Consider the following 13,131-nt stretch of genomic DNA (forward strand, 5'->3'; position numbering starts at 1 on the left):
AAGGGATAAATATTTTAAAGTTTTTGATGATTTGGCCAAAGTGCTTACCAAAAACTTTGTCCAAAAGTATACTCTCAATATACTTTCACTTGCAATGAGTACCAAATCAAAAATAAACCAAAAATAATTTGTGGATTGCTGGGGGAAAATTATGTTTTTACCAAATAAATGCAAATTAAAATTTCACTAAGCTTCAAGAGAGGACTGAATACTTTTTTTTCACAGTCATTATTTGGCATCTGCCTCAAAACCATGGAAATCACTTTTCATAAAATCAGCATTGTCCTGCTTGATTGTCAAATGGAATGGCTTATTTTTAGGCCTCTTATTTATTACTTTCCATCTTTTCTCTGTCATTGAATTGTTGGTCACCCCTGATTTTTCTTAATTTTATTTATATTTCAAGTAGTTCCCGTATTCACATAGTTCAAAATTCAAAAAGTTTCCCTCTTATTCTCATCTCCAAGTGGTCTTAGTTCCTTTTTGTAGGGATCATTAATGTTTTCAGTTTCTTATATATTCTTCCAGATATATTTAATAAAAGGAAAGCAATTACATATATATGTATATATATACACACACACACAGATATATGCACATATAACATATGCAAGTATACACACAGCCAAATAATTCACTGCATCTAGCATTTTTCACTTAATATATCTTTATCGTAATAGTACATAAAGAACTTCATTAATTTCTATGACTACATAATGTACCAGACTAGAATTTGAGTAGCTTCTAGTCTTTTGCTATTATAAACAATACTCTAATAAGCTGTGCATTCACTATTTGAGAAGCAGGACTGATAGGTCAAAGAGTATGTGTATTTACAATTTTGACAAATATTGAAAAACTGCTTCTTACAGACACTATACTAATTTACCTTCTCACTAGTAATACATGAGAATGGCTTTCCTTTCCTCTTAATTTTTAGGAGTGCTGCATTAGGAAAATTAGCCTTTTCCTTTGACGAATTCCATATATTCTTTTGTCAGATCACTGTTTATCTTTTTTCTTCACTGTTTATCTTTTGATTGCTTATGGTGGTTGGTAGGGGAAAACTGTTTACCTGGTTGACTTTATGATTCTTTTTGTTAGTATCTTCTGAGTCTTGTATCATAGTTTGAAAAGACTTTTACTAATCAATGATTACCAAATAATCCTGCAAGATTATCAAATAATCCTGCAAATAAAATACTATATTTTATAGTATAATTTGTTATGCAAAACTTTGATCCATTTGGAATTTTCCTGATGTAAAGTGTGAGCTGTGTTCCTATACTGTCCCTACTTGTTCATCCTTGACTTTTAAGAACTATTCTTTCTTGATTTTTTTTCAATGATAACTCTTCTTATTACTGACATCTGCTATCCAACTCATGAAATGTTAAATGCTGATGCAGAGAATTACAGTATCATATGCCTATTTACCTATTTATAGAGGCTAGCATGCCAGGACTGACATGTTGACACTGAGGAGTTTTTGCCAATGGAAAGACAACTGATGATGGAGTTGTTGGATTTTTGTCCATACTTGGCAGAATATCATCCTCTTCTGCACTGTCCTGGAAACTTGGCAACTAGAAAACAAATGTTTATTACCAGCCAGCAGACAACCCTAAAAATGGCATTTCTCATTATCACTAAATGTTTTTGGGTGGGCTAATAAGTTGTTTTCCTCCTTATAATTTTCCAGCTGAGACAACATATTAGTGGTTACAGAACAGAGACTTGGCCTTTAAAAATTTTGGTCTATTTAAACAGAGACAATAATGCCTATTTCTAAAAGTTGTGAAAAGACCAGGAGTCAGCAAATGTTTCCTGTAAAGTGTCAGACAGTATATATTTTAGGCTTTGTGGACCTCACAGTCTCTGTCCCAAATACTCAACTCTGCTGTTGTAGCATGAAAGGGGACATAGCTGAGTAAACAATGAACATGTCTGTGTTCTTTTTTTTTTGTTTTGTTTTTTAAAGATTTTATTTATTTATTTGAGAGACAGAGAGCACAAGCAGGCAGAGAGGCAGGCAGAGAGAGAGGAGGAAGCAGGCTCCCTGAGGTGCAGGGAGCCCGATGCGGGGCTTGATCCCAGGACACTGGGATCATGACCTGAGCCGAAGGCAGAGGCTTTAACCCACTGAGCCACCCAGGCGCCCCAACATGTCTGTGTTCTAATAAAATTTTGTTTCTAAAAAATGTGGCCTGCCAGATTTGACCCATGGGTCATGGTTTGCTTACCTCTGTGTAAACAGAACAAAATAGAACTAATTCATTGATTATTATGCTTGGCACTTAATAGGAATTCAAGCAATATTAAATTTTTGTGTATATATATTTCCAATAAACAATTCAGTCCTTCATTAAGATTTTACCTTCCGTTACATTAAAACCTTAGAGAAACCTGAAATGATGGTAGAATTATATAAAGGATATAACCCCTAAAGGACCATGGCTGTTATGTAGGAAACACAGTAAGAGCCTCAGATGGCTCCCTTAAAATACCTCCCATTATTTGTGTAGGTTAAAAGATCCCAGAAAATGATATTACTAAATTCTTAAAGCATTGTGTAGCTTTTTAGTATTGGAGATGATCTAACAATATAAGAAATGAATAAATTAAAAAAAAAGAGTAAATTTAAAAATTACCCCTGAAGTTTAGCTCACTAAAACAAAACAACTCTTTGAATTTTTACACTTCAATCAGTTGTCTATATCTATCCATTTTTACATTAATCTTAATACTCTTTAACATTTACATTTATATTCAAGACATAGTCTCGGGCACCTGGGTGGCTCAGTGGGTTAAAGCCTCTGCCTTCGGCTCAGGTCATGATCCCAGGGTCCTGGGATCGAGGCCCGCATTGGGCTCTCTGCTCAGCGGGGAGCCTGCTTCCCTTCTCTCTTTGCCTGCCACTCTGCCTACTTGTGATCTCTACCTCTCAAATAAATAAATAAAAAATCTTAAAAAAAAAAAAGTCTCAAACTTGCAATTAATATTTATATTGTATTTGTTTATGAGGAGCATCCTTACTATATATATATATATATATATATATATATATATATATATATACACACACATATATATATATCTGGAAGCAATATATATATTATATATATAATATATATATATAAAAAACTGGAATAATAATATATAAACTGGAAGCAATATGTATATTGCTTCCAGTTTGCTACTGTAAAGATAAACCTGCAGAGAATATCTTTGTTAAGATTTTTGGCTTCGGGGTACCTGGGTGGCTCAGTTGGTTGTGCATCTGCCTTTAGCTTGGGTCATGATCTCAAGGTCCTGGGATTGAGCCCTATGTTGGACTCTCTGCTCAGTGGGGAGGCTGGCTCTCCCTCTAACTCTCCCTCTCTCAAATAAAATCTTAAAAAAAGATTTTTGGCTTTTTTTTGAATTTCTTAGGATAAATTCCAATGAATACAATTAATCTAATGGGTTTTTAACAAGACCATGATGCTTTCCAAAAGGTATGATTCATTTTACATCCACTGAGGTATGGCTACATCATTATCTCCACTGCTTTTGTTAGTGGATATCTTAACTCATTTTTACAAAAGATTCTGTAACTTAGAATATATACATATATTTAGTTTTCTTTTGTCAGCTAATATAACCACCTCCCCAAGTATTCAGTCTTTTGAAATTTTTTCATGCCCAGTTTTTCCCTGCAATCTTGACATTTTGTTTTATAATTAAAAAAAAATTTTTTTTTATAAACATATAATGTATTATCAGCCCCAGGGATACAGGTCTGTGAATCATCAGGTTTACACACTTCACAGCACTCACCATAGCACATACCCTCCCCAATTTGACATGTTTTTTTTTAAAAGATTTTATGTATCTGAGAGATAGAGATAGCAAACATGAGTGGGGGGAGAGGCAGAGGGAAAGGGAGAAGCAGATGCCCCACTGAGCAGGGAGCCTGACTCAGGGCTGGATCCCGGGACCTTGAGATCATGACTCGAGCCAAAGTCAGACATTTAACTGACTAAGTGACCCAGGCACCCCTTGACAAATTTTATTAATTTTAGTAACACCTGAATTAGTTCTTCATATTATAAACACTGGCATTATTTGTTGTAAATATTTTTTCCCAATTTCTGAAGTTTTAATTTATTTGTATTTTTTTAAAGATTTTATTTATTTATTTGACAGAGAGATAAACAGCACAAGTAGGCAGAGAGCAGCAGGCAGAGGGAGAGGGAAAAGCAGGCTCCCCGCTGAGCAGGGAGCTTGACATGGGGCTGGATCCCAGGACCTGGGATCACGACCTGAACCAAAGGCAGTGCCTTAACTGACTGAGCCACCAGGTGCCCCCAACTGCTGAAGTTTTTAATTATGATTTTTCATACTATAAAAACATTTATACAAATATCAACTTTATGTGCCATTAAATCCCTCCACTGTATTTACTATACAGTACATAATAATTTTATAAGTTTGCCTTATTGCATATGAAATTTTAAATATATACATTTAGCCTATTTTAACATTTCTGGGTTTTCAGTTTGGCTCTATACCCATTACCTTTGAAACTCAGTTAAGTGTGGAATCTGGACACTGATGAGAAGAGCCTGTACTGGCAGACTGCTTCCTATACTATACTTTGAGTCATGTCTCATGACTTGAGCCTTGGCCTAAATATTAGGGATGAACACTAACCATATACAAAAATGAAAGATAGGGGTGCCTGGGTGGCTCAGTGGGTTAAAGCCTCTGCCTTCGGCTCAGGTCATGATCCCAGGGTCCTGGGATTGAGCCCTGCATCAAACTCTCTGCCTGGCAGGGAGCCTTCTTCCTCCTCTCTCTTTGCCTGCCTGTGATCTCTGTCTGTCAAATAAACAAATAAAATCTTTAAAAAAAAAAAAAAAGATGTAAAAAGTCAATATAAAGAAAGCAATGATTTCATGCACTTAGGACACTTACCAGTACTCTTTGATTCTGCAAAGGTGTTGTACTGAAAAAATCATCATGATCATCTTTTGGCAACTGTTCCAGAAAATCCCTCATTTGCTGCTTCCTTTTAAGAGTTCCCACTTTGGCAGTTATCTTAATAATTTGCTTCTTATCAGCATCAACTATCTTGCCTTAGGAGTCAGCAAAACATTTTGATAAGGATTTGGTCATTTATAGTGACTGCTCTAAAGTTAACAGACTTTGTAAAATCTAAATTGTATATTTATATTAAGTAAATGCATCCTCTATTAATATACCTCCTATATAACAGAAGATTCTTTCTGTATTGGGATCTATGCAATATAATTAGCCCACAGAATACTCATGAAGAAACTACATAAGCTCAGCCAGGGTGAGGTGGAAAAGGTGGAAAAGAAAGGTTACCTCCTACATTCCCTTTGCTGAATGCCTAATTTATTGATTTTGTAAAAAATATAAACCTTACTGAATTAGGACAGGGATAGAATATTTCCAAAGCTTAGTATAAGCTAGGTCATAAACCCTGGCAGGAATGTGTACTCCTGGAAAATATGAAAAATTAATTTGAATTTTATTATGAATTTCTAGGGGGCCCTAACCAAGTGGCCTCAAATTAGACTCTTAGAAAAATAATCCAGATACTGAAATCTTTGAATCTAACTGGAGATTTCCTAGAATAAATTCAAAGCATAAGGCTGCCAAGGCTACTATTGATGGGATTAACTATCTACATAAGACTTTAAAAAATTCAACAGATGGCTCTTTAGAATTCTTTCTAGGTATAAAATTTAGAGAAAATACCTGTAAGATGACGATACATAGATAAATATATCTAGTGAGTGATTAGAAATCAATACTGAGAACTAGGAAAAAACAATTTACAAGGTTACCATTTTGGCCTTTGGGACTGACTGTTTTTTTCTTAGTGACAGGTTTCTGGGATCCTTTTTCTCTGGGATCTTCCATGTATTTCCTCTGGCATTCTTCAGCAGATCGAGAACCTACCGCCATAGCTACATCTGACCAGAAACCAGGTTTGTGCTTTGGAAGAGATACAAAAGCACTACAGAAGACAAAACCAGTTAAAGAACAAGAAATTCAAATTAATAAAAACAACTTCCTGAATGGATACCACTAAACCAATGAGACTTACTGAGCTAAAGGAATTTTAACCAAAACCATTCTAGATAACTGGGAAGAAGAAACTATTCCTTCCATTCAGTAACTTACTTGAGTGTTTAAAATATGAAGATGTAATTTTACATATTTGGTAGGTATCTTCTATTTTGTTGTATTCTATGAAACCTGAAATTCATCTCAGGTCTCTCAACATCTTTTTCCTAAGTCTAACTATCAGTGATCTGATCTTCTGGGGGTCTCTACCATGACTAATCTTATTGGTGCTAAGTATATTGGAGAATGAGCTCTTAGTTGCTATATATTCTCAAGTTATAAATTCTTATTAAAAAGTGTTATTCTTGCTCTCATTCTATAATAATTTACAGAATACAATATTTTATATATAATTGAGGGAATTAAAAATTGAAAGAGAAAAAAACTGTCAATATAAGGTAGTCACCCAATTTAATAAATGAGTTATATTCTGAAAGTTTCTTTGTAAATATTTAGAAACTGGTACACATATTTCTGCTTTCCTCCCCCGCCAAACAGATTTTACATATTGTGGTTAAGCTGACAGTTCAGCCAGAAACGATCTACTTAACTCATCAATTAACCTATGCAGCATTATGCTGATAAATTTTAAAAACCAGCCCTCTGGGGTTAAAAAGTCCTTATTTGTAGGGTTTTGCCAATTTCCATATGGTAAATACCTCTATTGTGGCTGATTTTAAGCTACCAATATAATGTCTCTGAATGTGGAGTAACAAATGTGTTAATTATTAACACAATTATACAGGATTTCCACCATATAGATATAATTGATGTAAAGAACCTTAAGGCATAGATAGTAATAATAAAATACAGTAAAATAATTGGGAAATGATGAGTTTAGGGTATTACTTAATAAATTTATCTAATTGTAAATCTATACAAATCAGCTCTTGTGAAAGGACAAGTTGACTATAGAATACTACTCACTCTGTGCATAAAAGGAAGACAAATACTTACAAGCATTAAACACTAATGAATGCTCCACTTTTTGCACAGTTAATCATTCCACAGGTCTTCTAAAGTGAAGAACTAAAAGGATTGGGAGGCTCAAGCTTCCCTATTGTGTACATCATTAATTTCAAGTGTAGAACTGCCAGGACTATTTTTCATAATAAAAATACTTAATGCATTTAATTAGTCTGTAACTAACACATCTCTATCCCAGATAATGTTAAAAAGCAAATATAATGTCACTCCAATCCTACTTAAAACTTGCTTTTATAGGTGACAGAGGGAGAAAAATACAACTTGTGTTTGTAACTCACTGGCATAAAAACCAAAGTATTTACTATGACTTTTACATTGTTCTTGTCTCTTTTATCTCATCCTGTATTGCTCTGCCCTCATTTTCTGTACTCAGGTCATTTTGGCCTTCTTTCAGTATTTGTAAATACGCTTTCTTCCTTTCCACTTTTATTCTACTGTTTTATTTAAAATGAACTTATCATGAAAATTTGGCTTAAATAATTTTTCTTTCAGATCTTAATTCAAGTATCTGCTTAAGCTAAGTCAGATTATCCTGATATACTTTCATAAACCTCTTACGAGTAATTACTTCGTAACTAGGTTATAAGCATGATGAGGAGTACAAAATAGTGGGATGCAACTAAGAATCACTTGAGGAGGTTACATCAAATGTACAAACAAGCAAATAAGTTATTAAAATAAGCAAATAGATTCACAGACTCTACCCCTATAGATTTCAATTTAGTAGGTTTACAGTGGCAACACTTTGAATTTTTCAAAAGATCCTCAGGTGATTGCTGTGCTATGCCGTCAGGATTGGAATTGCTTTATGTTCTAAGAAGCATTAAGTATTATACCTAATTAAGAAAGAACCATTATATATAATTAAGTGGGTAGTAGGAATAAGTGATGACAAAGAAAGGTGACAGGAAGAAGTGACTAACATGTGAGATAAAATTTTGAAGGATGGATAAAATACAACAGGTGAAAATATGGCAACAATATTGGCAAAGAAATGAAGATGAGGAGACAGGACGCAAAGTTAGGGAACAGAAAGTAGTCCATATTTGTAGTATGGTAAATTTCAAAGGCATGGCTGGGATTAGAACTTTGAAAAACAAACAAACAAACAAACAAACATAGAAAAGCAGAGCCCAAACCCAAGCCTGCCATATCTAAATATTTTAAGAGTATGCAGTCTAGGCGCCTTAACATTGTTTTCTAAGTTAACATAGTAAATTGTCTTTTTTGGATAGGTTCTATGAATCTTAACAAATATAAAGACTTGTATAACCATGATCACAATTAGGATATAGTTTCATTATGCTGAAAAAAATTCCTAGTGCTTCCTCTTTGTGTCCACTACTATAACCACTGGCAATCATTGATCTGTTTTCTTAGTTTTTGTCTTTCCAGAATGGAATTATATAGGATGTGAGATGGCTTTTTTTTTTTTCCATTCAGCATGCCTCTGAAATTCATTCAGGTTGTTACAATATCAGTAGTTCTTACATTTTATTACTCAGTAGTCCATTCATTCTAAGAGTGTACCATGACTCATTTATGTGGAAAGTTCCACAGAAATCAACAGAGGGGAGCTCTATAAAACTGCCCCATAAAGTTGTTTGTGAACTTCTGTGCTCACACCACAAATTTTGATATCTTTTCATTTCTGTTCAGTTCAGTATCTTTTCTCCCCCAGACCTCTTCCTCTTCGACCCATGGATTATTCACAAGTGTGTTATTTAAATTTCAACTGCTTGGAAATGTTCCTGTTAGTCTTGTATTGACTTGTGGTTTAAATCAACTGTGGTCAAAGAACAAACACCCTATGCATGACTTCAGTTATTTTAAATTTATTGAGGTGTTTTTATGACCTAGTCAATGTTCAGTCTAGTGAATGATCCACGTATCCTTGGGAAAAAATGTATTTTCCCCCCTATTTTTGGGCAGACTATTCTATAAATGTTGATTAGATAGTTGGCTGATGGTGTTGTTCAGTTCTTCTGTAGCCTTGCTGATTTTTTGTCTACTAGTCAATCATTTGCAACAGAAAAGCATTGAAGTTTCCAGCTGTAAATGTGGTTTTACCTATCTTTCCAGTTCAGTCATTTCCTTTTAGTTCTGATTTTATTCACATATTTTGAGGTTGTTTTTTTTTTTTGGTTAGAATGCATATATATTTAAGATTGTTGTCTTCCTAAAGATTGACATTTCTCTAATTTTATAATGTTCTTTATCCTTGATAATTTTCTTGGCACTAAAATCTTTGACAGGTTTTAGTATAGCCACTTCAGCTAAGAGTTACCATGGTATTTTTCTGTCTTTCTACTTGTAAGTTGCCTATTCATATTTGAAGTTCTCTTACATGGCACTATAGCAGGGATGTTTTTAAATTCATGCTGACAATCTGTCTTAAATGGCGCATTCAGACCACTAACATAATTATATTTGAATTTAAATAATTTTATTAGCTGTCTGCTCTGTTCTGTTTTCTATTTCTCTATTTCTCCTTTTCTGTCTTCTTTTGGATTAAAATTATTTTTAGTATTTTATCTATAATGTATATTTGAAAACACCTCTCTATACTTTCTTAGTAGTTGCTCTATGGATTACTACAAACATAATCATCTACTTAAAATCAATATTTTACTGCTTCAAGTAGAATAGAAAATTTAACATAAGTCTCTTCATCCTTTCTCTCTCTATATTGTAGTTGTTTTATGTATTAAATTTCATATATTCAAAACTCTACCATACAATGTAATATTGGCTATCAACCATTAAACATTTTAAAGAATTCAAGAAAATAGTCTGTTGTATTTATCCAGATAGTTACCATTTCTCTTGTTATTCCTTCATTTCTGATATTGACTCCTCCTTTGTCATTTCCATTCTGTTCCTGAGCCTATCTACTAAGTATTTTATTTCGATTATTCTATTTCCCAGTTCTAATATTTTCATTTGAGCCTTTTTGTCTTCTAAGTCTGAGATTTTCTGGATTTCTGTTCTTTTCAAGAATGGTTGCTTTTAGTTCCTGGAGCTTTTTAAAATTTTTTGACTAAAGAATTCTGTGTCTTTACTGGCCGAACAGGCTACATGAGAGGGATGAAGCAGGAGGAGTAGGTGGCTCTGATGCTGGGCCTGCAGTGCTTCACAAGCTTGTAGGTGGTGAAGAACTTGCCCAGGTAGTGGCCAATCATCTCCTGCTTGATTTCCATCTGGTTGAAGGTCTTGCCACTTTAGACACCCCCCACATTGCCTACCATCTTGGGCATGGTGATCATGTCCTGCAGGAGCACCTCAGGACTATGCCATGGTGGGGGAGCTTCCTTCTTTGTCTTGCACAGGTGCTCCAGCAGTGAGCAGTGAGTATGGCTTCTCCCACAAACTCCAGTTTCACCTCCGCTGCAGCTGGGCACCATACATCTGCATCAGCCTCCTAGGACTGTACAGCAGCTGGTCAAGGTCTGCGATGCCACAGGTGAACTTGCAGAAGGTGCGCTTCTGCTGTTCCACATCTGCCATCTTGTCAGCTCTTGGGAAAGGCTCCTGGACAATTTTAATACACCTGCTTCAGAATTTTTTCAGATAATTACAACATCTGTGTCATCTCAGCATTAGCATCTTTTTTTTTAATAAATCGAAATTTTCCTGTTTCTCTGTATACTGAGTAATTCTGGACTATTTCTTAGGCATTTTGAAATGCTGTAAAACTCTTGGTCATGTTTATCTATGGAAAATGCTAATGTTTTTGTTTTAGCAGGCAATCTGGTTGTAACCTGAGCTATAAATTCCAGTCAGTCTTTTGTGGTGGTAGTTTCAGTATGTTCTATTTTTAAAGCTTTGCAATGCTATTAAAATATCCTGTGTGGAGGATACCAAGTGGCTGGCTGGCTTAGAAACTGGGTGGCACTCTACCTCTCAGTTCAGTTGTCAGTCTTGGGTATGCGGTTTAGTATCAGATCCTCACATTTGCAACTCAGGGGTGAGCCCAAAAGTTCATAAACAACTTTATATAGGGTTGTTTTCCCTAGTTCCTCCCTTTGCAATTTTTAGTTCCCCAGGGTTCCCGTTTTTGGTTCTCTGGCAGAAATCTAGGGCTTTAGTTACCCAGCTCTGCAGTACACTTCATACAACTATCTTTCTGCAGTGCCAAGCACAAAGGACAGAAAGAGAAAAAAGCCAACACAGGTAGCTCTACCTTTTTCTTTTCTTTCATGACCTGAGCTGAAGGCAGACATTTAACTGACTGAGACATGAAGGAACCCCAGTTGCCCTACCCTTTTTAGACCTATATGTAACTGGAGGAAGGTTTCCCACTTTGAGTTTTAGGTCCATGTGGGCCCCACATGCTGCTGTGATTTTCACCCTTGCAGGATTACAGGGAAGGGAAAGGAGAAATGAAAAAGAGAACTGGGGGACTTCTACTGTTGCTGAGTGCTAGCAATCCCTTTTCCTTCTCCCCAAACCAGAAGTGGAGGGTTTTTCTTTGAACTCTTAGTCATGCCTCTGTGCCCACTTCTACATTTTAAGTGGCCTTAATCTAGGTTAAGGAACACCAGAGGGAAAACTAGAATTATGTCCACACTTCAGTGGTACTTAAAATTCTAGTCTTTCCAAACTGGCCTGCTACTATTTAGCTTCTTGAGTCAATAAAAAGCTGTTCCATGCATTCTGTTGCACACAAAAAACACTAGAATGTGCCTTCCTTGTCTTTTTGGGAACTGGAATCTTAATTTCAAGCATTAAAATAATCGTAGATGAAATGGATATAGAGTAAAGGTTGAAAACTGTTATGGTAACAAAATGATGGGAGATACAGCTGGAAAGGATAAAGAAAAAGTACTGTATGCTGTCACTGCAGGACAGAAGGATCTCTATATAATTTGAAGATTAGTAAGAATGCAGTGCAGGTTTCTGATGTTAGAAGCACAACATTACATTATATTAAAATTAATCTGGAGATACATAAAACATTACACAGATGCAAACAAAAAAGTAAAAATACAAAGCTACTTCCATAGTTCAGGCAGGCATTAGGAGTCTGAAAAAGAGTAGTGTGAAGAGAAAGAGTGCAGATGGAATGATCCTGTGGAAACATCAATAGCTCCTTGAGAACTACTCTGATTTAAAAACAGAATCAATAATGATAAAGTTTAAACACAGTTGATGGAAAGAATTACATTTTCAGAATGAGGAATGCCAGGCCAAGTAGACTGGCAAGGGAAAAGAAGTTTAGTTTCTGACATATTATGTTAGAATCTCTGTCTGTGAGATTTATGAAGAGATGCCCAACAGGCAAAGGGAAATAAATTTTTTTTTAAGATTTTATTTATTTATAAGAAAGAGAGAAAGAAAACACAAGTGAGGGGAAGGTTAGAGGGAGAGGGAAAAGCAGAACCCAGAATCATGACTGAGCCCAAAGCAGATGTGTAACCAACTGAGCCAACCAGGTGCCCCATGGGAAATAGAAATCTAAATACAGGGCGCCTGGGTGGCTCAGTGGGTTAAGCCGCTGCCTTCGGCTCAGGTCATGATCTCAGGGTCCTGGGATCGAGTCCCGCATCAGGCTCTCTGCTCAGCAGGGAGCCTGCTTCCCTCTCTCTCTCTCTGCCTGCCTCTCTATCTACTTGTGATCTCTCTCTGTCAAATAAATAAATAAAATCTTAAAAAAAAAAAAAAAAGAAATCTAAATACAAGAATTCAGGACTAGGGATACAAATTTGGGAATCCCTGTTCAAAGAGCAAAGTTAGAACTATGGAAGGAAAAGGTCACTGAATACTACATTATCATAGCAAGAAAGCACCCAAAACAAAGAACTTTGGAGAAGAAGGAAAATTCTCTGCCTGAAAATAAGACAGAGAAGGAACATTTAGGAAAATGAAAGAGAAGAAACATAGTAGCACATAGATTTCAAGAACAGTGTTTCAAGAAGGTAGATCTGAAAATGAATTCCAAATATTACAAGGTTAGGGAGCACTCAAGCAAATGAATCACCAATCATGGTATGTTTCTATCTA

The 13,131-nt window shown here is 35.4% G+C and overlaps 1 protein-coding gene and 1 pseudogene across 4 annotated transcripts in view; both read right to left on the reverse strand.

The window, feature by feature from the left end:
* MIS18BP1 (MIS18 binding protein 1) overlaps positions 1-13,131 on the reverse strand; it is a 46,326-nt gene that overhangs the window by 7,850 nt on the left and 25,345 nt on the right. For 3 of the 4 annotated variants that reach the window (XR_006818819.1, XM_046009864.1, XM_046009863.1), the window contains exons 11-13: positions 5,859-6,031; positions 4,960-5,120; positions 1,438-1,586 (exon numbers count right to left, since the gene is read on the reverse strand). Coding sequence is in view for 2 of the 4 variants with exons in the window: in XM_046009864.1 (XP_045865820.1) it covers positions 1,438-1,586; positions 4,960-5,120; positions 5,859-6,031 (483 nt within the window). In the remaining 2 variants the exon portion in view is untranslated. The remainder of the gene's footprint in view (positions 1-1,437; positions 1,587-4,959; positions 5,121-5,858; positions 6,032-13,131) is intronic. The other variant, XR_006818820.1, reaches the window with a different exon arrangement.
* LOC123944607 lies at positions 9,960-10,653 on the reverse strand (annotated as a pseudogene).

This window comes from Meles meles, chromosome 6 (assembly GCF_922984935.1).
Source record: "Meles meles chromosome 6, mMelMel3.1 paternal haplotype, whole genome shotgun sequence".
In the NCBI taxonomy this organism is placed as follows: domain Eukaryota; kingdom Metazoa; phylum Chordata; class Mammalia; order Carnivora; family Mustelidae; genus Meles; species Meles meles.